Source organism: Haliotis rufescens, unplaced genomic scaffold, assembly GCF_023055435.1.
Source record: "Haliotis rufescens isolate VD_foot unplaced genomic scaffold, xgHalRufe1.0.p SCAF_3, whole genome shotgun sequence".
NCBI lineage: Eukaryota > Metazoa > Mollusca > Gastropoda > Lepetellida > Haliotidae > Haliotis > Haliotis rufescens.
Genome location: NW_025964001.1, coordinates 27,154,032 through 27,181,294, shown reverse-complemented (window position 1 = coordinate 27,181,294; position 27,263 = coordinate 27,154,032). Strand labels below are relative to the sequence as shown.

Sequence of the window (27,263 nt, the reverse complement as noted above, 5' to 3'; positions counted from 1 at the left end):
TACATGATGCAAATATACATGATACAAACATGATACAAACATACATGGCACAAACAGATGATACAAACATACATGATGCAAATAAACATGATACAAACATGATACAAACATACATGACTCAAACAGATGATACAAACATACCTGATACTAACATGATACAAACATACCTGATACTAACATGATACAAACATACATGATTCAAACATGATACAAACATTCATGATATAATCATGATACAAACATACATGATACAAACACATGATGCAAGGGGGTAAAAGTTAGGTTATCAGCAACGTTCTATTTCTTGTGAAAATCTGCTACCAAAACGATTTTCGTAAAATCTTGTCCTATGGCATAAATACAATTTTTTCACAGGATGTTTTCCTGATGTTCGAGCCGAGACATTTTGATTGTGATAATGCATTTTGGGAAATCATGCTTTTTGTATGAGGAAGTTGTTGGTTCAAATCGGAAAGTTGAAATATGTTTCCTAATGGACGTGAGGCATTCACAAAACATGAATATGAAACTGATGTAATTTAGTAAGCCATTGCTAAAAAATTTCCCAGTTTTGAAACAGTGTTAACTCAAGTTTACTAGCACCATGGCTGTGCTTGTGGGTTTCACCAAAGTGGTAAACCTCCAAGACCTGCATCACTTCAGGCTGTCCTCCCACCTTAAGCTTACACGCTGCAATATAATTAGAATACTGTTCAAAGTGGCGTTTCATCTATAGACATGGCTTAGATGTTTCATGAGACAATCAAGATTAGAGCTTTTGCCTGCTGTAACACATTAATACATGACAGATATCAAGCTGCATACCCCATGTACAGATATTGATATGGCTCACATCGGTTCTTCAGCAAGGTCTCCCAGAAACCTTGGTTATGAATTTGAAAAGCTCTCAATGTTGTTTTTAGATCTTTTAAAAGCATTTATGGTAAAGCACATTATGTGATTGTTGTGTTTTGCTCCAGCCAGGTTACACGGTGATCTGTCTATGGCTTATATGAAATTTACCTAAACATATGATACTTTCAAGAATATGATAAGTAACGTGATATTACTCTTATAGAGAATCTGTGATAGTAAGTTGCTGATAGATAATAATGACTACTGCTTAAAATAGGTGTTGAAAATGGTGTCTATTAATCCCAACTAAAGCTACTATCGACACTTGATGTGGTAGCAGCCCAGACAGAGCTGCAACTATGTAAGATTGTTCCGATAGGCAGGCTGTTGGAATGTTCTGATAGGCAGGGTCTTGGAATTTCCAACAGGCAGGCTGTTGGAATGTTCCGATAGGCAGGGTCTTGGAATTTCCGATATCCAGGCTGTTGGAATGTTCTGATAGGCAGGGTCTTGGAATTTCCAATAGGCAGGCTGTTGGAATGTTCCGATAGGCAGGGTCTTGGAATTCCGATATCCAGGCTGTTGGAATGTTCCGATAGGCAGGGTCTTGGAATTTCTGATATCCATGCTGTTGGAATGTTCCGATAGGCAGGGTCTTGGAATTTCCGATATCCAGGCTGTTGGAATGTTCCGATAGGCAGGGTCTTGGAATGTTCCGATATCCAGGCTGTTGGAATGTTTCGATAGGCAGGGTCTTGGAATGTTCTGATATCCAGGCTGTTCGAATGTTCCGAAAGGCAGGCGGTTGTAATGTTCTGATATGCAGGCTTTTGGAATTTTTTGATAGGTAGGCTGCTGGAATGTTCTGATAGGTGAGTCGTCAGAATGTTCAGATAGGTGCGCCGTCAGAATGTTCAGATAGGTGCGCCGTCAGAATGTTCAGATAGGTGCGCTGTCAGAATGTTCAGATAGGTGCGCCGTCAGAATGTTCAGATGGGCAGGCTGTTAGAATGTTGATATGTGCAGGCTCTATGGCCACACTAAGATAGTGCTCTGGAAGCTGACACATCTGTGTGGTAGATGGTCACGTGGAGCTGCAACTATGTTAGAATGTTCAGATAGAATGCTGTAAACTGACACATCTGTGTGGTAGATGGTCACGTGGAGCTGCAACTATGTTAGAATGTTCAGATAGAAGGCTGTAAACTGACACATCTATGTGGTAGATGATCATGCTGAGCTGCAACTATGTTAGAATGTTCAGATGTGCTGGCTGTTGTATAGCAGATTCTATCCACACTGATATTTATATATAAGCATTATTTGGGATATCTATGCTAAACTTGTTTTATGATTTCTCAGATCACAGTGCAATAATTCAGTTCAACCTAGTTTTGTATCTAGTCTTTCCTAAATCAAAACAAAGAAATAAAGTGTATATTCTGATAATACCATAGTTTATTTGTTCTCTTTGAGATGCCAGTATATTGACATAACCAGATATCTTCATCACTTCTGGCTTTGTCCCACACTAAGATGACAGGAGGTGATATAACTGGAGTACTGTTCGAAGCAGCATTAAACCCAACTCACTCACTCTATTGGGTGGCATGTACCATACAAACAAATTCAGTGTCGCCCTGATGTGGGAATATTGCAACTAACCAGTCTAAGTAATTGGGTCAGTGTTATCCAATGACACCACAAGGTCAATCTGGAATGGTACTGGTCCCCAGTAGCATATTTGTATCCGAGGCCTGTGGTCAGGCTTGATTGATTGCATGTCTTCTTACCCCGAATGTATGGGTTGTTGCTTATTATGCCAACCACTGGCGTATCTGGCCCAGACTTTATTATGTACAGGCTGCCTTGATATAGCTTGAATATTACAGAATGAGGCTCAATATGGTCCCGAAAAAGACATCAGTGACCTCAGGGACATCAGTATGGTGTCTGACACAGTGTCACCAATATGGTTCCTGACACAGTGTCACCAATATGGTGCCTGACCAGTGTCACCGATATGGTGCCTGACCAGTGTCACCGATATGGTGCCTGACACAGTGCCACCGATATGGTTCCTGACCAGTGTCACCAATATGGTGCCTGACACAGTGTCACCAATATGGTGCCTGACACAGTGTCACCAATATGGTGCCTGACCAGTGTCACCGATATGGGGTCTGACACAGTGTCACCGATATGGTGTCTGACACAGTGTCACCGATATGGTGCCTGACACAATGCCACTTATATGGTGCCTAACACAATGCCACTTATATGGTGTCTGACACAGTGTCACCGATATGGTGCCTGACACAATGCCACTTATATGGTGCCTGACAGTGTCACCAATATGGTGCCTGACCAGTTTCATTGTTATGGTGCCTGACACAGTGTCATCAATATGGTGCCTGACACAATGTCACTTATATGGTGCCTGACACAGTGTCACCAAAGTAGTGCCTAACCAGTGTCGCCAATATGGAACCTGACCAGTTTCACTGATATGGTGCCTGACACAGTGTCACCAATATGGAATCTGACCAGTTTCCCCAATATGGTGCCTGACCAGTGTCGCCGAAATGGTGCCTAACCAGTGTCGCCAATATGGCGCCTGACCAGTGTCACCAATATTGAACCTGACCAGTTTCACTGATATGGTGCCTGATACAGTGTCACCAATATGGTGCCTGACACAATGTCACTGATATGGTGCCTGACACAGTGTCACCAATATGGTGCCTGACACAATGTCACTGATATGGTGCCTGACACAGTGTCACCAATATGGTGCCTGACACAATGTCACTGATATGGTGCCTGACACAGTGTCACCAATATGGTGCCTGACACAATGTCACTGATATGGTGCCTGACACAGTGTCACCAATATGGTGCCTGACACAATGTCACTGATATGGTGACTGACACAGTGTCACCAATATGGTGCCTGACACAATGTCACTGATATGGTGCCTGACACAGTGTCACCAATATGGTGCCTGACACAATGTCACTGATATGGTGCCTGACACAGTGTCACCAATATGGTGCCTGACACAATGTCACTGATATGGTGCCTGACACAGTGTCACCAATATGGTGCCTGACACAATGTCACTGATATGGTGCCTGACACAGTGTCACCAATATGGTGCCTGACACAATGTCACTGATATGGTGCCTGACACAATGTCACTGATATGGTGCCTGACACAATGTCACTGATATGGTGCCTGACACAGTGTCACCAATATGGTGCCTGACACAATGTCACTGATATGGTGCCTGACACAGTGTCACCAATATGGTGCCTGACACAATGTCACTGATATGGTGCCTGACACAATGTCACTGATATGGTGCCTGACACAATGTCACTGATATGGTGCCTGACACAATGTCACTGATATGGTGCCTGACACAATGTCACTGATATGGTGCCTGACACAATGTCACTGATATGGTGCATGACCAGTGTCCCCAATAAGGCACCTGACACGGTGTCGCCAATATGCCAATGTGACACCAATATGGTGCCTAATCTAGTATTACTGATATTGCGCCTGGCCTAGTGGTACAAGTGTACTCATCAAGTATAGATAAATTATCTTGAGCTCAGAATAGACCTGATCAGTGAACATCTGTCGACTGAGCACTTCACTGCCAAATGTCGGCATACTTCAGTTATCGGTTTCATAATGTCAGAAGAACGTCATATATAGAAACGCTGACACAAAAAAATAGCTTCATGTATTTGTATTGATGCAAATATGTCCATTACAAATTACACAACTGACTTCGGCACACTGCATTTCCTTTTTCACTCCAAGAAACATCACGTTTCTCGGTGTATTTCTCAGCATGACTGCGGTCCAACTGAATAATGTCCGGGAGTGTTCGGGAGCGCCCGGACCATTCGCGAACAACTCGTCCCATTCCGGGAGAAGCCCAATGTAACTAATTTAATGTTATATTTGGGATAAAACTTTCTTAGGAAAGTACTGATTCTCGTACCGTTTTGGGTCGAGTCCCGTGCGAGTCCAAATGTAGACTCGCGCCCCTCTCGAAGGTTTCAATATTGGCGTACGAACACGAGAACTACTTCAAACAAGAACGATAACTCTTATTCTACCCTTAGTAAAGGTAGATCTATAGTTAAGGGGATGTAGGAGTTACCGCAACGTTCGCTTATTCCTGTTGAAAATGTATTGAACCTCTCTGATATAAATACTGGTATATTCTTTTGTACAAAAGTATATTTGGCAAGCCATTCAACTCATTCATTCTCAGCTGTTTATATTTTATTTGCAAATTGTTAATTTTAAATTAGATATTAAAATTAGATAAAGAAAACTGGCAAGTCCGGTTTTCGGATTTAAACATCATTGTTAAAGCACTAGTTATGGAAGAGAAGTGTCTCTATAAATGCCAGTGCTAGCTGTTAGACATTAAATTATACCCCAGAGTAATGTCCACAAAGCCATACTTATAGATAGTTAATAAAATCTCAGGTGAGGAAATTCAGCTATCTCTCTTGTATCATGTTCACTTTAACAATTCTTATATTTCAGTACAACATATTTTTTTTTTAGATTTCCTTTTATGTTTCTTGTCTTTATTTTAGTATGAGCTATCTTGGTCTGTCACAACTAAATTTGTAAATATTGCAAATTCAAGTAGACTAAAGCGTTCTCAACACAATATCACACAAGCACGCTCGTACGCACGCACGCACGGACGCACGGACGCACACACATACAAACACACACATACATACATGGGTACACTGTGTGAAGCCAACTTCTGGTGTCCGCCGCCGTGATATTGCTGGAACATGACGGTTGTACCAGAACAAGGCGTATTTGGAGAAGCCCAGATGTCGCACTTAATCATTTTTTCCGAGACAATGGAGTTAACTGACTATAAATGTCCAGTTTGCCGAACTAGGCTGGAAATATGGGGTTATATTTCGGCTGGACTAACGATGCATAGCCCAATAAAAATCGCGTGACAAAATCGACATCCGGTTGCGATTGCGGTCGATTGCAGGATTTGCAAAGCAAATGTAGGGTCAACTTAGCGTCAACAGATATTTTCCAAATCTTTGCATGTTTTTTTTGTTTTTTGTTATCAAAGTGTTTACGTGATCTGATGCCCTTCGCGAAGTAAGACCCGTTTTATTACAATATAAATCTTGATAATCAATCAAATCGTCTTGACTGGGCGCCGCCATTTTGTTTGAAGCAAATGCAGTGATATCAGAGGTGGAATCTGATTGGTCAATAGGAGGAACATAAAAGGGACATAACTCGTAATAGCCACTGGTGGCGCTACGATCGAGCCAAGAAATTCCAGCCTAGTTCGGCAAGGGTGGAAACTGAACTTTTACCGTCAGTTAAGTCCGTTGCCTCGGGAAGATGCACTTGATAAAATGGCTGCCGAAACAAACTACATCGTTTCCATAGGTTACAACAGTGAAATTACACCCTCCAGCGTCGCCCGTATTTCTCAGTGTCTGAACCTGCAGGTTTGACGTCGTGAATCTTATCGCTCTGCATGTCCAGACTCGAATGAGCGCTCCCCAAGTCGCCGTCATTCCTTGCTTGGACTTGGACTCAATCATCGCCCTGCATGTGGACAGTAGGAGATTGATAATTGGTTATAGTCATTCACCCTATACTAAATTACCAGTCTCAATTTAAGTGACAATTTCACGTATTTTGCCGCTACGTAACACAACGCCCTGAACAGTTCATATGATATTTAACTGCCTCAACAAGGTAAGTTTTTATGCCTTTTCTGAAGAATATTATTCGTCAGTAGATTCATACTCAGAAAAAAACGTACACAGTATGAATTATATACACATGCACAAAAGTTAAGCGCCACCCACCATATTTGTGAGCTGTTACTTTTGGCACTTAATGATGACTATTATAACGAGATGTACGATTGCTATAAGCCGTATATGTAAACCTCATGTAATGCAAAAGTTGTCCCAAAGCAAGTTTATCTTTTGTTCCAAAAGAATATGAGCAGAAAGGAATTTTACCGAAGACCAGAAATTGAAGGATTAGAAAACAATGAAATTTTTTTTTGTCATGTAACTGTCATGATATCAGATCAGGTGTCACATAGACACCCTAGGGAGTGCAGAGTCTATTGCAAGACAGTAACGTCAGTAACGTGTGTATGATCCACGGACATTGACCACAGCTTCAACCCTACGCCTCATACTCATTACAAGTCGTTGAATGCTACTCTGAGGCAAACGGATCCATTCTTCGTGAAGTGCGGCTTCAAGTCCAGCGATATTTTGAACTGGGGGATCACGATGTCTGATTTTCCGGCCAAGAATGTCCCAGAGATGCTCAATCGGATAAACATCCGGACTACAGGCCGGCAAAGGAAGAGCGGCAATAGCTTCTTGACGCAAATAAGCCAAAACTGCCCGAGATCTGTGTGGTCTAGCATTGTCGTCCATGTAAACAGGTCTTGTTTGAAGAGGATGGTCGTCAAAATGAGGGACTACCACTGGACGAAGAACGGCATCTTGGTATTGTTGGCCATTCAGGTTTCCACGAATTGTCACCAGCGGAAGTATGCAGCCGAAAGGAAACACAACCCCATATCATGACAGACCCCCCGCCACATGCTAAGGTCTTCTGGATGTTCCTTGGTGCAAAACGAGTGTTACGTTGCCTCCAAACACGTATATGACCATCAACAGTTCGTAGCAGCATTCAACACTCGTCAGACCAATGGATCCTTCTCCAGTTGGCCAAGTTCCATCGACTACGGGCACGACATCATATCAGACGATTCCGCATGTGCCTCTCAGTCAGTTGAGGACGTTTTACTGGTCTTCTGGCGACACCTTACGGATATCGTCGAGAGTCTCTGATGGGTAATCCACTGCAGTCTTAAATCTGTTGAAGTGGCAAATGGATTTCGTCTGACTATCCTGAAAAGACGTCTATCCTCTCTGTTAGAGGTCTTTCTTGGCCTACCACACCTATGCCTGTCATTGACATCATTGGTTTGACCATGTTTGACAATCAAACAAATGATTACACTGTGATGACGACCTATTTGTCTTGCAATGGCCCTGCATGACATGCCAGCATTTTTCATGCCTATCACTTGCCATCTTTCAGCGTTCGTTAAATTTCTCCTCACCATGGTTGATTTTCAACCTCTATTGGAAGGGGAATCTCACACAGGAGCAAAATGCAACCACGTGTCTGAATCTTGAATTTCACTATTTAGGGGTAGGGGAACTACAGCAACACGTAAAGCACGCTTTCCTTTTGGTATCTGGACAAATTTGGGTTCATGAAACTATGGAAGCCTAATTCAGTCATACATCATCATATTCCGTATTTCTGATTCCCACACGTGAAATCAAGAGACTATGAATATGGTGGCGCTTCTCTTTTGTGCATGTGTATACATACACGCATGCTTAATATTCACCTAATTGACTGTCAGTTGATATCACCGAGGACGAGGTATTTTGGCTTGAAATAGTTAAAAAAGTAAATTTAGTTAATAGTAAATTTCCCGTTATGCTAGGTATTTGGCACACATTGTTAAATATGAATGAAATCTTAAAGTGTGTGGAATGCAATATGAGAATGAAATCTTAAAGTGTGTGGAATGCGATATGAGAATGAAATCTTAAAATGTGTGGAAGGGATATGAGAATGAAATCTTAAAATGTGTTGAATGCGATATGACGAAACTCAACCGGGCTTTAGATGGAATCAGATATACACCAGGGGGGATTCCGGGTTCGAATTGGTGCCCAGTAACCTGTGGTTTAATTGTCAGCCTCTATGGAGCATTGCGTGTTACTCCGACAGCATAGTGTGTAGGTGATGATTATTGATGATCACACGATTGCTTGGTCCAGACTCGATCACCTAAGGCCACCGTCATATACATTGTAACTGAACTGCGAAGGGGTATAATATGGAACTGAACCATTGCCGTCATCTTTAATTTTTGTTCCATCTCTTCTCCAGGTCAGCTATTCCTGTTTTGTAGGTACGATTCTTAGTACTCATTAAATCTCTGACCACGCAAGTATTCTCTTTTAAATTCGAAACAGTTGGTACCCGTGAAGATTCCGAGGTAGAATAGGTCTTCAGCAACCCATACTTGCCGTAAAAGGCGACTATGCTTGTCGTAAAAGGCGACTAACGGGATCGGGTGGTCAGGCTCACTGACTTGGTTGATGCATGTCATCGATCCCAATTGCGTGGATCTATGCTCATGATGTCAATCACTGGATTGTCTGGTCCAGACTCGATTATTTTACAGACCGCCGTCATATAGCTGGAATATTGCTGAGTGCGGCGTTAAACAACAAACACACAAACGAAACAGTTGGCAAAGGTAATCACCTTTGGTGAGATCTGGTGAATAAGGTGAAATGGGTAGAATCTCATAGCCACATTCCAATACAGCAGCCATTGCAACATTGCATCACTTCCGACTTTCCTCCCACATTAAGCTGACACGCCGTGATATAACTGGAATACTGTTAAAAGCGGCGTGAAACCCAACTCACTCACTCACTCAAATCTAAGCAGTAGGGTCCCTGAGAGTCGAAGTCAATTATGAACAAGTCTCTTGACTGAACCTCGCCGAGTGGTGACAAATGACTCAACAAATATAGATCAATACCGATACATGTCACACGTGATTGTTACAACAATCTAGATATAAAGACTTAAACGGATAACAACTTCTTTGTTGCTTGTAACGACATTTCGGACTACTTCTTATGGAATACTAGAAGGGACATTGTCGCGTTGTCGCATTGTCGCCCTTCCAATAACAAGTAAAAATTGTCAAATTTAACCAAAGCGCGACATTGCGACAATGCGACAACGGAACATTTTGACTATCATGATTTATTCCCACGTTCAAATTTTAAATGACCGAAATTACACGTTCACTATCTCACTAAAGAATAAGTTGCAGCACACGTGAACAGTGCTGATTAATCTTACCATATCATTAAAAAGGTGTCAATGTATAAACACATAGTATGCAAATGTAATGCACGACATGCATCAACTAATGTATACATAATAAATCGCGATTACATGTACTACATCTTTCATTGGATAAGAGTCGTTTCCTTATAACTGAAGCATTTATCCATGTTATATTTAAGCTCATGGCATAGAAATGTGTATGGTAATCGCCTGTGACATAAGTATGCAAATTAGATAACCGGAAAGGCCACCTGTTTCAACAGTGCGCATGACCGTGTGTTTTATCTACTTTGATAGATCAAAATGACAGTGCTACAGCGTTATCAGTATTACTAAATGGCTATATAAGGAGATAGATTGAAGGAATTTGAAGTTGACTGACACGTGGTTTTGGACAAAAATGTAAAACCTTGAGCCCCAGAAAAGCCTTAGGTTCTTTTAACTAACTTATGAAACGTCTAAATGCAAGAAATACCAGAAACGGAATAAAACATATTTGATAGACCACGTGCAGCAAGAAGACGACGGGTGTCATGGCAAGACTGAACATGCTTTCATCGCCTTCCCTAGTGGCTCAATGGGAAAAAAGTGGATTACAATGCTAAACATGTTATGTGAAGCTGCTAGTTCGATTCACTTAATAAAATTTAAATGTGCAAAAGAAATTGTCACCAAAAACAAACTCTCAGCAGGTCTCACTTGAAAGCAATAGCTCTCACAGGGTCACCATGGGTGTGATCCTTGTTGATTACTTAGAAAGACAAAAGACGATTACCGGTGCGTACTATGCTGATTTGCTTCATCGCCTGAAAGAAAGGCGGCGAGGAATGCTGACTTCTGGAGCTCTACGTTTTCATTACAATGCCTCTTCTCACTCCTCTCGACTTGCAAAGGCTGCTGTGCAACAATATGGGTTCGAAGAGCTTCCTCGCCCTCCATACTCGCCAGACCTGGCACCAAGTGATTTCCACCTGTTTCCTAAACTGACAGAACACCTTCGTGGGAAGCGCCATGACGACAACGATGACCTCAAAGCTGCCGTGAATGAGTTTCAGGGTGGCTTCAGAAAACTTCTTCCTGACTGGAATTGAAAAGCTTCACTATCGACATGAGAAGTGTGTTGAAAAGTAGGGAGATTATGTTGAAAAATAAATTATAAAACACTTTCGCAATTGTTGGTTTTGTTTGTTAGGCTTAGAACATTTTGACCACCCCTCGTATCAAACACCAGGTTACATAACTGAAATATTATAAGATTATTCTTAACAGTTCTAAACATGTGACGATCCTGCTTTATTCCCACGGTCAAGAATACATAAGTAAGCGAGACAACAAATTGCAGACACTCCATTGATCGTCGTCGTCGTCATGCTTGTTATCTGCCTGCACGTTCTCTTGGCTGTGTTTGCTGTTGCAGTCGCCGACCCCCAATATATCATCGACACGAGTGAGTGGATTGAGGAAACAACCCGTTTTGCGTCAAATATACTTCAAACTGTCACTATTATAAGAGTATTTTTATTTTATAAATAGTTTAATAACGCTCTGCATTCGTCTTTGCCAAATGTTATTGTTGCCAGTGGATAAGAATGAACGTCTGTTTGCTTTCGCGTCTGTTTTTGCGTTGTGTCTTAAGGTTTTGCTGCGATGAGATTATGTGTTATCACATTAATATATGATCTAAACTGCAGGTTATATAAGTAACGTGTTCTTTTACAGTAGGGTACACATGTGATCATGGTACAAAACCCGTAACTTCATGAACAGAGTTGCGTCCTTTAGCGGTACCAGGATCCGCTAATCGTCAGTTCGAATCCAAGATTCGACCGATCATGATCCTGCGTCTGCGAGCACTCTACCAATGTTACACATCTCAGATCTTCGAGATATTGTGCTTCCCCCCACATTACACTGACGCGGAGTGATATAACTGACATATTCTTCAACCTGTTTGAACCAATCTTAGGCGTTCCATTACTCTTTGGTCAGAGTACATGATCAGAAACATTATTTACTGTTTTGTATTTCGCCATCCTAGAGTGCCCGGACAAGCCAGCGGACATTGTTTTTGTTGTGGATGGATCAGGAAGCGAGGGGTCATCTAATTTCAGAAAGGAAACTACGTTTATAATCAATTTTGTACATAACTTCAATATTGGTCACTTAACATCTCAAGTCAGCCTTGTCCAGTTTGCAACGACGGTGCGGAACGAGTTCAATCTGAAGGACCACACCGATAACTCAAGTCTTAACAGTGCTATTTCTAGAATTCGATGGCTGAACGGCGAGACGTACACCGGAGACGCTCTCAACTACGTCGACAGGAACAGCTTCAGTCAAGCAAACGGTGGCCGTAACAACGTTGATAAGATCGTCATTGTCTTAACCGACGGTGAGTCAAACCATCCCAATGAAACCGCGGTCGCAGCGAAGAAACTCCACGACCGCCGTATTACCGTTGTTGCCGTCGGCATTGGCAGCGCCGTCAATCAGGATGAACTCAACGCCATTGCAAGTAACTCGAAGTATGTGTTCCTTGTGCCCAACTTCGATGCTCTTCACACAATTCACCAGAAACTAACGGATACAACCTGCAAATGTGAGTATCCCAGTGAAACGCTATACTCTTAAATTCCCAGAATATTTTGTTAAATAGTATAGATAACAGCCACGTTCTACCCGGCGAACAGGTATATAGACTGTCGTGTTTCATTGTAAAAGTGGTGAAACGTTCGGTCGTCATGCCGAAAATCAGGGTTCTATTCCACACATAGCTGCAGTGTGATACATTAACTCATTCTTGGGGCCCCCTACTGTTCTAAATCTGGCATACTGCTAAACGTGCAAAGCCATACTGATTCACTTTTCATTAACTAATTAGTATTGTTTGTTTAAAACATAATTTATTGTCCAAACAGACAATAGGATTGGGCTAAAGTCCAACACCTATTGCCGCCTTCTCCCTATAGTATGTTGCACGCGGTGTGTTATGTGTGTCTCATAGTATGTTACACACTGTGTGTTATGTGTGTCTCATAGTATGTTACACACTGTGTGTTATGTGTGTCTCATAGTATGTTACACACTGTGTGTTATCTGTATCTCATAGTATGTTGCACGCGATGTGTTATGTGTGTCTCATAGTATATTACACACTGTGTGTTATCTGTATCTCATAGTATGTTACACACTGAGTGTTATATGTATCTCATAGCATGTTACACACATTTTGCCTTATATGTATCTCATAGCATGTTACACATTGTGTGCTATGAGTATCTCATAGTATGTTACACACTGAGTGTTATATGTATCTCATAGCATGTTACACACTGTGTGTTAAACGTATCTCTTTGTGTGTTGCACAGCTCAATACACGCTGTGTTTCCATATAAATCTCGTAATATATTACGTTTTCACATTGTATGTTTCCAGTGTGTGACTCCTCACCCATTGACCTGGCGTTCCTTCTTGACGGGTCGGGCAGCGAAGCCAGGCACAACTATGGCAATCAGCTCGACTTTGTGAAGCTTGTCATTGGGGAACTCAACTTCCATGGCAATGGTACCCGTATCGCCATGGTAACATTTGCCACAAACGCCCACAGGGACTTCGATTTCAACACCTACAAAGATTTACACTCAATAAACAACGCCATCGACAAAACACATTACCCTAACGGAGAATCGTACACTCATTTGGGGCTGCAGTACCTCACCGACCACACATTCGCAACTAATATGGCTAGATACGGCTCCAAACACGTGGCCGTTGTTCTGACAGATGGGCGTTCTAATGAGGAAGATCTTACCAAGAGAGAGGCTACTCGTCTGAAGGCCCATGGTGTCTTAGTGATAAGCGTGGGTATCGGGTCTGACGTCCAGCAGGGAGAACTGAAAGCCATTGCATCGGGTGATCAGTATGTCCTCAACGTCAACTCCTCCGCGTCCTTGCCCTTGATCCACGACAAGGTCGTCGACCTCCTGTGTGAATGTGAGTCGTTGTTTTATTAATGATTAGGTTGCATTTATAGACTGCTACATTTCCTACATCCAACATTATTGACAAAAATAATAAAGAAAAATGAGTAGAGTATGAGTAGAAAGGTGTGTATCTCATAGTATCTTACATACAGTGTGTTATATGTATCTCATACAATGTTACACACTGTGTGTTATATTTATCTTATAGTATGTTACACACTGTGTGTTATATGTATCCCATATGTTACACAAACTGTGTCATATTTATCCCATTATATGTTACACAGTGTGTTATATGCATCTCATAGCATGTTACACGTTTTGTGTTTTCTGTATCTCATACTATGTTACACAATGTGTGTTATATTTGTCTAATTATATGTTACACACAGTATGTTACATACTGTGTGTTATATGTATCTCAAAGTATGTTACACACTGTCTTATATTTATCCCATAGTATGTTACACACTATTATTCACAAAAAATAATCAAGACAATTATAGCTCGCATCGCCTGCGGTTACAAATAGTTCGACTGATCGTGTCAATTGGTTTCATACGAGTAGAAAGAAATGTTTCTCATAGTATGTTACTTTCAGTGTGTTATATGAATCTCATACTATGTTACACACTGTGTGTTATATTTATCTCACAGTATGTTACACAATGTATCTCATAGTGCGTTACACACTGTGTGTCGACTGATCGTGTCAATTGATTTCATATGAGTAACAGAGCGTATTTCAGATTTAACCAGGATTTCATTTGATCCTAATAATTTATATTTTATAGAGATTTCTGATATATTTGCATTTCTTGTTTCAGCTAAAAATGTATTCACCACTAGTAAGTATGTATGCATCTTTTTACTTGATCGAAAGAAAATAATGTACAATTAAACCCTGACAATCCGAACATCCCACTATCCGGAGGTTGTTGATGGACATGTTTTGATAGTAATAGTATTGATACATTGGCAGTGATGATCCGCTAACAATGAAATGTACTTATCCTTATGATTTCACTTGGAGTGGTACCTCGTGGCAGTTGATTGGAGCACACATAGTTCCAACATAACTTACCAATCCTTAAAGAAAAGCGACAAAAACATTTCCATAATCATAAGAAATCTCTACCCAAAGAGATTCAAAAGCATGTGTCTGTGAATCACTATCAAATGGTGATCATACCAGACGTTCGCGAAAAGGTGACACCCGTCACAAACACATGCAAAGGCAAGTCAATTGTTCACCTGAAAATGAAAATGAATATTCTACATTACTGCTAGTTACTCATTACGTATATTCAGTGTATGCAAGCACACATAATTAATTAACTGCTTGCTTTCTTTAGCTCCAAAGCCCACGACAACGACAACAACGCCCAAACCTACAACCAGAGCGACAACTACACCGAAGCCAAGACTTGGTGAGATAAATTACGAGGATAGGGTCTCAAGGTCCTCATGCTTGTTAAGAGCCGCTGAGTATCGAGTGTTCACAAAATGTGATCTATACATCTCTATAGGTCTTAACAGTTAAAAACTACTCATAAGCGCTAGTAAAGAATCTGGGCTATTTTGGACAGACGATTGTAGATACGCTTCTCCGTGGATAGCGTTTTCAGGATTATTCTAACATTAAGGCCTTAACGCGTATCGCGGGTATTGTAACTGCCATTTGTATGTGAATTCAAAACGTAAATGACAGAGAAAAATCAGTCTCGATTATCTTCAAAACAAATTCCATTGGGCGTAAAAGGCAAAATACTGACGAAAATTATGTGAATGGATCACTGAAAATTAGGTGTTCTCGAAAAGCGCAAACCCGCACACTCAAAATTTTGCATAAAGATGACCTTCGCAACCCTCATTACTCTGAAATCCAAGACGAATGTAAACAAGTAACCGCTTTACCCCTCCTGCAGTGTGTGGTCCTTCCCCGGCCGATATCCTTTTCCTCTTGGACAACTCGGACAGCGAAGGAGCAGACAACTTCGCCAAAGAGGTCAACTTCGTCTACAACTTCGCCAACCGATTCGTCATTGATCCGAAGCACAACCAGATCAGCGCCCTCACATTTTCCACAACTGCCAAGAACGAGTTCTGGTTCAACTCTTTCAAAACACACGCCGGGGTGACAACAGCCATTAAAAACATCCAATATGTCGGTGCGGGCACCAACACCGCGGCCGGACTGAAAATGGCCAGGACACAGAGCTTCGCGAAGATCCACGGGGCAAGGGATAACTCTACACGGATCGCTATCGTCATTACAGACGGTAGGTCCATAAATGAAACTGAGACATTGAAAGAAGCAGCTAGTCTAAAGAAGACAGGAGTAACTATCATCTCCATAGGTATCGGGTTTGGACAGGACGACCATGAGCTGAAAACTATGGCCAGCACGCCGAGCTATGTGTTTAGTGTGGAGAACTTTGATGCTTTGAAGACCATCCAGAGACAGGTGATTGAGACGACTTGCCAGGAACACAAAGAATGATTGCAGGCCTGGTGGCTATTTCCTAACAGGATCGTATGAGATAATTAATTCTTACTTATTGTAAATTGTACCGAATACCTGACATTGTAAACTGACTTTGAATTAAACGATACTTCTTCACTTTGTTCCAATGTTTGCCTTAATTGGAGAGTGAGTAAGTGAGTGAGTGAGTGAGTGAGTGAGTGAGAGGAACCAAGAACCCGAACCCGGATTTGTATATGTTTATTTGTCGCACTCCGCAATATTCCAGCTATAGGACTGATCAATCTGAAAATACTTGGTACACCCCACCCCAAACGTACTAAGATAATGATGATGATGTTGGTGGTGGTGGTGTTGCTGTATACCATCACACTCAGTTATATTCCAGGTATATCACACTCGGTAATATTCAAGTTATATGTCGGCAGTTCTGGGCCAGACAATCCAGTGATTGATATTGTGAGCAACTATCCACGCCATCGGGTAAAGATGACACACAATCAACCAATGCAAGCCTGACCACCCGATCTTTTAAGTCGACACTTACGACCAGCATAAACTGCTGGGGACCAATTCTAAACCGGAATTCCAACGGGGAATTGATATGTTACATGATTAAGAAAGTATATTTTTTTATACAATGTTTGCCAGCAATGCAACACATCCATAAAACCAAACCATAGGTTGTAAGTTATCTAATATGTGTTATTTCGCGAATAAAGACAACAGTTATGACGAACCATACTGCTAATAGAAGGCACAATGAAACTAATGCAAGGTTATCTGAATGGCGCTTATTGGAAATGTACTGTTAGGTTGAAGGCATTTGTCTTGCCTTTGCATGTGTTTGTGACGGGTGTCATCGGTGGGGCAGAATACGCCCGCCTTTTTGCGAACACTATGTATCATCACTATTTTATATTGATTCATAAACGTGTGCTCATGATATAGTCAGCATCGTACAATGGACTCTTTTATCTCTTATCTTAATAAACACCGACAGGTTGGATAAAGTATATATTATGACCTCAGATGTAATCTATTCAAACGCATGTTCCTGTCTAAAAAACGTCTCATGACGGAACCACACAGAATGGCTCGGGGCTTTATTCCAAAATGGGTCGAAAGCTAAGGCGATCCTTACTCCCTTACCTCAACACTGACCTCCGACTGCCATAGCTCTAGTTTAGCTCAGTCTAGGTGAACTGATGCATGCAGTATCAACATCAACATAGACATCAGAGTATTATAACAGTTAGGTTATTACTACTGTTATATTTGTACCCAATAGTACTTGTGTACCTAAGTACTCATGGACTGATGACGTCACCACAAATAGTGATGATGTCATGATGGCTTCGTAAGCAGAATAGAACAAGGCATTGATATTACAATGCAAGTCATATTTAATAAAACCACGCAAAAAGACTTTCTCCATTTCATGTCACGTGACAATAAATGGAATAGCCTGGCTGACCTACAAAGCTTTTCACTCATCCGATAATATTTGAGTTGTCCATATGTTTGGTTTCACGAACTGACATCCATGGACTCTTCTCAATACAGACCGTGTTTCTATAAAAAGATTCATATCAATATATGCCCAATATATATCACACTGGCTGGGCGGTTTTCAGGAAAATAATCTGGCCAAGCACAAAGTTCAAAACTGTTTTTCACAGAGTAATGGACAAATGTATATTTTGTCTGATTTAATAAAACTTTTTTTCTTTATCGGAGTTGTGACGGACATTAGTCAGCTGATGTTATTTGTTTGACTACATGGGTTAGATCCCGCCGTCTATCCGGGGTAGAATGGGTCTTCAGCAACCCATACTTGCCGTAAAAGGCGACTATGCTTGTCGTAAGAGGCGACTAACGGGATCGGGTGGTCAGGCTCGCTGACTTGGTTGATGCATGTCATCGATCCCAATTGCGTGGATCAATGCTCATGTTGTCAATCACTGGATTGTCTGACCCAGATTCGATTATTTACAGACCGCCGTCATTCAGCTGGAATATTGCTGAGTGCGGCGTTAAACAACAAACAAACAAAAAACCCAAAAAGAACTATTTTTGTGTCGTCAATCGTAGTGTAATAACGAATAAATATTCCAGTATTTTTTCATGTAGTTAAAACATGACCTTACCTTATGTTTGAAGTCATGTTGATGGTTGTTTCTTCTTAAAGCCGCCTTGAAAATCATCGACACATCGGCATGTATAACGTTTTACGCCGTTTTTACAATATTCTAGCAAAACCATGACGGGGACACAAAAGTTGGTGCATAAGGAACTAATAAAGGAGAAAGTTTAAACACATGACGACATCAGGTTTTATTTTTAAATCAGGAAAGAATCCACGTTTCATCCAAAGTGTCAAGATACAACACAACATCATCTGTATTACTCCTTGTGAGTTAATGGTCAGTGATGGGCGCCGTGGTCCTGGCAAGTCGTCTCGATCACCTGCCTTTGGATGGTCTTCAGGGCATCAAAGTTCGACACACTGAACACATAGTTTGACCTACTTGCCATGGACTTCAGTTCATGGTCGTCCTGTCCGAAGCCGACCCCGATAGAGATAACTACAACGCCACTGTTCTTCAAACTGGTCGCTTCTCTTAAAGTAGCCGCTTCATCCTTGGATCTGCCATCAGTAATGACGATAGCGATCTTAGTCGCGTTAGCCCGGGATCCGTGGTTTTTAGTAAAACTTTGGGATCTGGCGAATTTGAAAGCATCAGCTGTGTTCGTGCCCGCGCCGACATACTTGATGTTGTTGATGGCGTGTGTGACGTCATGGCGGTTTTTGTAGGTGTTAAACCAGAACGCGTTTTGAATATTATTTGAAAATGTCAGAGCGCTGATCTGATTGTGCTGGGGGTCGATGTAGAAACGGTTGGCGAAGTTGCTGACAAAGCCAGTCTCCTTGGCGAAGTTGTCGGCTCCCTCGCTGTCGGAGCTGTCCAGTAAGAAGAGGATATCGGCAGGTCGAGGTCCACACACTAAGGAAACACCAGAACCATTATCACGTTATTATACGGAATCAGTGAGTGAATGTTGTGTTACGACAGAGTCAGAAATACTACAACTATGTCACAACGGTCGTGTAATCTACTATGGACCAGACACGCCTGTTACTGAAACCATCGTGTAAATAAAAGCGATAAAACCATTTCCATAATCATAACAAACATTCCTCTCAATAAAAGAAACACACAAACTCCGTTCTACTATTCATACAGTATCATAAGCATGGTACCAGATGACATAGGTGTACTTTGTGTAATTTTCAAACAGAGGACCGCCTCCGTGGTCAAGTGGACAGCGCGTCTGCCCAGTGAGTAGAGTATCCGGCCAAGTCATAGACATTTGTCCTCCACATATTTACCATGAAACTTTATGATGGCCGTAAATGCTGTAACTCTGAATGTTAAACCCGTTTTCATGTCACCACCAAACGGGCGTCACAATATAGGAACGCGTCTCACCAATACATCGGATATAAAACATGAATCCGTAATCGCCGTGTATACTGCATAAAGTCACACTTTGTGTGTGTATAACCCAAAGCTTTACGTTTGGACGTTTTCATAACACGTTTCATAAGTCCCATTATGTCACATGTTGGCTTTAAAGTTACCAAACCATGTAACTAACCTTTTCTCGGCTCGGGCGTCGTCGTCGTCGGTAACGCTGTCGTACTTGTAGTCGTCATGATGGCTAATAGGGCATAACATATTAATCAGTCAGTCATGTATTTGATTGTACTGAAAGCCCACGTGCCCATAGTATACAATACAGTACATGGGTCGCTATATGGAGGAGATAATGCCGATGCGACGTTAACTTTTAACTCCCTCACATTACATGGAGGTTGCCATACTTTACATACTTGTATCAGAATATCACAGCATGAAAAGTCATATTTCCGTTTTCCGGAAACCTTCCCACTTGGAATTCGGAATGTTTCCGACCCGGAAACCTTTTTAACGTGTTTCTCACTTAACTGAACAAAATGCACTATTAAATTTTATATTGCTGGTACGGTTTTCGGCCAGGAAACATTCCGGATTCAAAGTGGGCCGATATCCGGGAAACTGAAACCTCCCGTTTCACGCTGTGTATAGAATCCTATTTGGCATACATCTCAACAAAGCCATCTTATGCAACAGAATGCATTCGCAATAGCGGATACCTCCATCGGAAAGAAATGATGGCTTCTTTCATCAAACCCCTGCGTACGTATACGTAAACTGGATGCATTATTCACTTCAACAAAACATCAACATATATGTACCGTGTTGGATTAAGTGCAACTGTAGCAAACACCATATATATATACATATATATATGTCTTTACACCACTGTGGCGGTCGGGTAGCCTAGTGGTTAAAGCGTTCGCTCGTCACGCCAAAGACCCGGGTTCGATTCCCGACATGGGTACAATGTGTGAAGCCCATTTCTGGTGTCCCCCGCCGTGATATTGCTGGAATATTGCTAAAAGCGGCGTAAAACCATACTCACTCACTCACTCACTTTACACAACTGGAAGGAAGAAGGGCAACGGTTGATACTTCACAAGCCATGCTCGTCACGACATGGCTGAAATACTGCCGATGTGACGTTCAATTTTAACTCACTCAATCACAAGCCATGCATGTACATCATGCATATTTCCATTTACTAAATTAATTATCCTTAGATCAGAAATCTGTAATGTAGTAGTTTAATACTTACTTGTACGGAAGACATTATGGGCTGAAAATAAATGAAATACAAAGAAAATGAAACACCACAGACATTTTACATAAATATATAAAAAAAGTGAACAACTGTCAGTGAATACTATAATCTATAAAACTCCTTTCTTTATCGGGGCACGTGTGACCTCGTTCTTTAACGCACCCACTTCTAACTTCGGCCTTTATTCCTACAACAAGCTGACACGCCTTGATTTAACTGAAATACTATTCAAAGTGACGTTAAATTGAACCCACTCGATCACTGTTTCGTTGATACTCCCATGTACAAGTCGATACAAACATCGGGGCGGTGGGGTAGCCTAGTGGTTAAAGCGTTCGCTCGTCACGCCGAAGACGCGGGTTCCATTTCCCACGTGGGTACAATATGTGAAGCCCATTTCTGGTGTCCCCCGCCATGATATTGCTAGAATACTGCTAAAAGCGGCGACAAACCATACTCGCTTACTATACAAACATACACTGTAGATGACATAAAGGTGAATCTGTCAAAGTCATTTAAATTCAATGGATATCAAAATAGAATTTGTTTTATATGCATACTGTTTTAAAGTTATAGTCGGCATAAAACATCAAAACAGATATAATAGAATTAGACATTTGCCTTACTGAAGATGTCTACATGCATATGTCACCACTTGGAGATTCGTAGTTACAATATGCCTAGCAACCTATGCTGGCCACAAGAGCACCAAATGGACCGGGTGGTCAGGCTCGGCGACTCGGTTGGCTGCATGCCATCGTACCCCAACGACATGAATCTTTGCTCACAATATCGATCACATGATTGTCTGGTCCAGACTCGATTACTTTTGTTTGTTTGTTTGTTTGTTGTTTAACGCCGCACTCAGCGATATTCCAGCTATACGACGGCGGTCTGTAAATAATCGAGTCTGGACCTGACAATCCAGTGATTGACATCAAGATCATCGATCCACGCAATTGGGATCGATGACATGCATCAACCAAGTCAGCGACCCTGACCACCCATACCGTTAGTCGCCTTTTACAACAAGCATAGTCGCCTTTTACGGCAAGCATGGGTTGCTGAAGACCTATTCTACGGGTCGATTACTTACAGGCCGCCGACATATAGCTGAAACATTGGTGTGTCGGGCGTTAAACAAACCGACAAAACATGCATTTTTCACTCACATGCACAAAGCAGATCGACCACCTTGTCGTGGATCTTGTCAAGGTCTTTAGGCTCATCAACCGTGACGACATACTTATCTCCAGAGGCGATATTCTTCAGCTCCGTCATCTGTACGCCAGCTCCGATGCCAACAGCAATCACCAGGACACCGCTGGCCTTGAGACGTGCTGCCTGCTGCTTGGTGAGGTTTTCCTCATTGGATCTTCCGTCTGTCAGAACCACCGCGATGTGCTTCGTACCATACCTAGACTCCCTTTGTGCGAAGGTGTGGTCGTGGAGGTACTGTAGACCCAGATGCGTGTACGACTCTCCATTTGGATAGTGAACTCGGTCTATATTATGATTCACTGTGTTGGGGGACCTTCCGTCTTTGAAGTCGAAGTTTTTGTTCGCACCTGTGGAGAAGGTAACCATGGCTACCCTGGTTGCATTGTCGCCGATATGAAGTTCTCCAACAACGAGTTTGGCAAAGTTCTTCTGATAGCCGAAGTCTTTGTTGCCTTCGCTGCCAGAGCCATCGAGAAGGAATGCCAGGTCCATTGGTGTGGAATCACACACTGAAACAAAGCAACCGGTCACAGGTATAAGTTGCAGAAACCATGGCTTAAATTACATTGTGTAGGGTGAGGTTTATATACCACATGCAGCCAGTATGAGAGGGGGATGTACTCTAAGAGCAAAAAGAAAGTATACTGAGTTTGTCTTTGTCTTTGTCATTGAAAATTGAAAGAATTGTTGTTAAATTTGATTGTGTCTTTTTAGCCATTACCCATTCCTGCAACAGTGTGCAACAGAAATGAATATGCAACCATGCAACCACACGACCCCTACCATGTTTGAAATGTTGTAAATTTGTCCCGAACAAAGCAAACTTATAGATGTTCGAAGATAAATGTCTAAGATATGTGCTGTGTTGTGTATTATGCGAAAAGATATATAAAAATATGAAACATTTAAATCAAAATATTTTTAAAAAATTAGATAAAGCATGTAGAAGTACCAAGTGCCAGTACAGTACATTTTGTATATATAATATCGCCAACTTAAGATATGTTCAGTTGATAGTTCCAACATAAGATAAAATGAAAGGTATGGTTTCTTTCGCTCCTCAGTATATGCCCGATGAACCGAAGAAATTCCTGCATGTTCCACGAACGTCCTGACAACTAACCCATGCGCTGGTATTTAGCACATGTAAAAATGGATGAACATTTTCTCATTGCTTTCTCAAGTTGTGTTGTCACTCTCGTTATTCCTTGTCTTTTTTCTAGTTAAAGGTTGGAAGAACATGAAGAAATAGAATTTGTTTATGGATAACTTCTTAATTCTTTGTACAGACGTTTCAGGGCTACTTCTTGCCCATTCATAACTTGAAGAAGGAGAAGATGCTCTGAAACACAACCATATCCGCATCACATACATCACCATCGAATAACCGTTTCTTGTTTGGACCGCCTCCGTGGTCTAGTGGTAGAGCGTCCGCCCGGAGAGCGGAAGGTCCGGGTTTCGATTCCCGGCCGCATCATACCAAAAGACGTTAAAAGATTGTACTTGTTGTTACCCTTTCTGGCGCTCGGCATTAAGGGGCTAAAACAAGGACTGGTCGGCTCGGAGTCAGTATACTGTGTCTGAGTGGGGTATTCATGTTAAACTGTGGCATGGTATCCCAGTGGGCTAGCACTATATATCGGCATCAGTCCGGACTAGTACAAGCAGCCACACACATACACGTGCAAGCACGTCGCTATATAAGTGCAATAATCTTGGACGCGACGTTAAACCCAATTTCACCTCACCTCACCTTTCTTGTTTGTTTCATTTTTAGCCACCATCAAACATGGGTGTATACTTTCTTTTTGTCCGGCAGTGTATGTACAAACAATTGTGTATTAGCTGTGGGATTACCATTCAGGACATTTTGCGTGTAATTTCACAATTTATCTTCCAGTGAGATAAATGCGGAAAATAAAGGTATCTGCTTATGTTTGCGTTTGAGTTATTATGTCGTAATTACGGCTCACGTTTGCAGGTTGTGTCCGTGATGTCGTTGTGGATGGTGTGAAGAGCATCGAAGTTGGGCACAGTGAACACGTGCTTGCTGTTGCTGGCGATGGTGTTGAGCTCGTCTTTGTTGACCTCGCTGCCTATTCCGATAGCGACCACATTGATGTGATTATCATGAAGGCGTTTTGCAGCTATAGCTGTCTCATTAGGGTGGTTGGACCCTCCGTCTGTCAACACAATGACGACTTTCGCCACGTGGTCACGACCGCCGTTTACTTTCTGGAAGCTGTTCCTGTTGACGTAGTTCAATGCGTCCCCGGTGTAGGTCTCGCCATTGAGCCATTTGATGTTGCTGATAGAATTGATGAGAGTTGTTGAGGAGTGCCCGTCTTTCAAGGAAAACTCGTTACGAACAGATGTGGCGAATTGCACAACGCTGATCTGAACTGTCGACGGGCCAATGTTAAAGTTTTTGGTGAAGTTACTGACGAAGTCTAGTTCCTTCCCGAAGTTTGCCTGTCCCTGACTGCCGGACCCATCCAGAACGAACACAATGTCAGCTGGCTTGTCGGGGCATTCTGGGGACCAAGGATATTTTAAAGTGAATACGTGTTATTGACAATATGTAACCTATATATAAGCCCGGCGCACATAATGATTGGGTATCAGCATATCGTCCCTGCTGCAACAAGATTAATACTGATCGCAGCTTTCAGCTACGTTTGTTTGTTGTTAAACGCCGCACTCAGCAATGTTCCAGCTATATGAATGCGGCCTGTTAATAATCGAGTCTGGACCAGACAAAGGCAGAGAATGGTCATTTTGAGGACGCTTTGACTGCATGACCAACTGATCCTGACACAGCTAAGGGACGCAATTCACCATACCTACCTGAACATGATCATATTGTACATCATTATTGACGTAATGTCCTCATCCTACACTTATATTATGGTGACACGCAGACCTACTTGAACCGACGATGTACTGTGGGTCGGCAACCGTGGCGGCGACGAACGCCAGCAGCAGAGCGAGACAATGCCCGATCATGATGGTGAGTCTGTTTGAAGCGGCCAGAGACTGTGGTGGTATACATATATATAGGGTCCCTGACATTATGTGACAAAACCGAGATAGCCAGCTGGATGATCGACACTAGGCTTTCATAACCGACATTCCATTGGATCTACATAAAGTATAAGTCCAGTTCGTGACCTTAATCCAGTATTCGGATTCTGTCTGCCAGTTTCTCAGAATTGTTTGATCTCCGTATGTTCATAAACGATATCTTTGGATTTTTGTTTGGAGACTAGATATTGTTTCAGCTACTTTTTAATTAGACAGACAATTTCATTTTTTCATCAACGTGAATCATGATTATTTTTTCAAGCAATTTCTGGACAATTTATTTTTTCGAATACATTTAATAAAATCTGTGTGTCCTTCCCCGCGTGAAGATGAAGCTTGGCTTATTTTGTATGGCAATGTATGGTATTAACCAGTCCTAGAGGATTTCTACGTAAAGAGTTACAGAAAATGTAACCTACCGCAGAATTGGAGAAAAAGTTGCAGAATGTGGCATTTTTTATCAGTCAGTGCACTAATCTTCATTAGTTTCAAGTCTTTCTGTAAAATATTGCGCCCGAATGATGTCCAAACATTTAACATACCATTCAAAAATACAAAATATGAATCCTACAATAAAACTGTTTGAAAAATATAATCCCTCACTTTTATACCTTTTGGGGCATTAGGACTACATAAACTATGGTCACATCTAACCATAAATAAATATCAGTGACCCTATGCATATGAGTTTTTATTATATACTTCAGTGTGAAAGACTGACCGTTCTGAGGTTGAGAAAAGTGATATTTTCATTGCAGTGATCATAACGCTTGATATTTCGCTGCAGTGAACATAACACTGTAACGAAAGTATTGTCTCACTAGAGTTACCCCCCACCCCCACCCCCACCCCCACCCCCACCCAACCCCAAATTGTTTCCCTTTACCGCTGTGAGGAGCTTGCCCGTACAGAAACTGTTGACATTTATGGAGTTGATATCGCTTCTTGCGAAAAAAGGAGCCCTCTCGTTTTTTCCCTACAAAAAAGGGAAAACAATATAAAATGAATCTGTCTGTTATTTGTTATTCAGTTTTTCTATTTTTATTTAAACCCTGAAACGTTATATTATGCATGGCTTCTTGCCGTTTGTCATTCTCTTGAAATTGTTTTGTAATAAACTGTAAAATTCTAATTTAACCCGACAATCCGGACTGTTCGTTTAGCAAAGCGCCATTTTGAGAGACCAATACATAGCCTTTTGTCTAACGAAAACTAGACCACGAAATTTACATAAATAATTTTTATATTAATTGTTTTGTGCCTGAAAAAACAAATCCCAACAATACAAAGATAAGGTGAGGTGAAGTGAAATTGGGGTAAACGTCGCGTCCAAGATTATTGGGCAAACCTATGATTAGGGGTTCGAATCCAAGTTCGCCCCGATTATGTTTCTGGGTGTGTTAGCACCATACCCCTGCTCGTGGGTTTCACCGAAGTGGTAAACGTCTGCATCACTTCGGGCTTTCCTCCTACTTTAAGCTGACACGCCGTGATATAACTGGAATACTGTTAAAAGCGGCGTTAAACCAAACTTACTCACACAAATCACTATTGCTAGTATTTCAACACATAGTAGAAGCTATATGAACTTTTACTAATTCCATATCGGAATGAATGAAGTTCCTGTAAAATATCATCCTTCAATTCTGTACACAATTCGGTGTCCTCTTTTCTCAGTCCTTGGGTTAATTCTACGTCTCCGGAGAAAACTAAGTGCTCTACCCTTAATTCTATCTCTCATAGACAGTACAGAGAACCTTTACCGTTTCCAAGAGCCGATGACCCTTTCGTCTAAGGTGTGTGTGTACCTGGTAGTAACATGGCCAGTCCTCGCCCTCAGGTCTCTGAGGACACACCCATGATGCGCCATTG

The 27,263-nt window shown here is 41.7% G+C and overlaps 2 protein-coding genes and 1 long non-coding RNA gene across 3 annotated transcripts; 2 read left to right on the top strand and 1 right to left on the bottom strand.

The window, feature by feature from the left end:
• LOC124144980 lies at positions 1 to 2,304 on the top strand. The gene is made up of 2 exons (XR_007223295.1): positions 1 to 1,752; positions 1,828 to 2,304. It is a non-coding gene; the product is annotated as an uncharacterized LOC124144980 (long non-coding RNA).
• An 8,871-nt stretch (positions 2,305 to 11,175) lies between these two features.
• On the top strand, positions 11,176 to 16,475 carry LOC124144951 (cartilage matrix protein-like). Its single transcript, XM_046514574.2, has 6 exons — positions 11,176 to 11,316; positions 11,908 to 12,468; positions 13,305 to 13,862; positions 14,680 to 14,700; positions 15,208 to 15,282; positions 15,781 to 16,475. The coding sequence occupies exons 1-6, from the start codon at positions 11,238 to 11,240 to the stop codon at positions 16,353 to 16,355; spliced, it is 1,869 nt and encodes a 622-aa protein (XP_046370530.2). The 5' UTR covers positions 11,176 to 11,237; the 3' UTR covers positions 16,356 to 16,475.
• Positions 16,476 to 18,655: 2,180 nt separating this feature from the next.
• On the bottom strand, positions 18,656 to 25,373 carry LOC124144962 (collagen alpha-1(XII) chain-like). The gene is made up of 6 exons (XM_046514585.2): positions 25,235 to 25,373; positions 24,281 to 24,841; positions 22,259 to 22,816; positions 21,081 to 21,101; positions 20,001 to 20,063; positions 18,656 to 19,345 (listed from the first exon to the last, which is right to left on the bottom strand). The coding sequence occupies exons 1-6, from the start codon at positions 25,311 to 25,313 to the stop codon at positions 18,765 to 18,767; spliced, it is 1,863 nt and encodes a 620-aa protein (XP_046370541.1). The 5' UTR covers positions 25,314 to 25,373; the 3' UTR covers positions 18,656 to 18,764.
• Between the last annotated feature and the right edge of the window lie 1,890 nt (positions 25,374 to 27,263).

Bases quoted from the DNA above. Each gene is read 5' to 3' on its own strand.
- LOC124144951 (XM_046514574.2), top strand. From the start codon at position 11,238: ATGCTTGTTATCTGCCTGCACGTTCTCTTGGCTGTGTTTGCTGTTGCA. The intron at 12,469-13,304 runs GTGAGTATCCCA...GTATGTTTCCAG, and splicing joins AACGGATACAACCTGCAAAT to TGTGTGACTCCTCACCCATT. The intron at 14,701-15,207 runs GTAAGTATGTAT...TGCTTTCTTTAG, and splicing joins TAAAAATGTATTCACCACTA to CTCCAAAGCCCACGACAACG.
- LOC124144962 (XM_046514585.2), bottom strand. From the start codon at position 25,313: ATGATCGGGCATTGTCTCGCTCTGCTGCTGGCGTTCGTCGCCGCCACG. The intron at 24,842-25,234 runs GTAGGTCTGCGT...CTTGGTCCCCAG, and splicing joins ACAGTACATCGTCGGTTCAA to AATGCCCCGACAAGCCAGCT. The intron at 19,346-20,000 runs GTTAGTTACATG...GTGTTTCCTTAG, and splicing joins GACGCCCGAGCCGAGAAAAG to TGTGTGGACCTCGACCTGCC.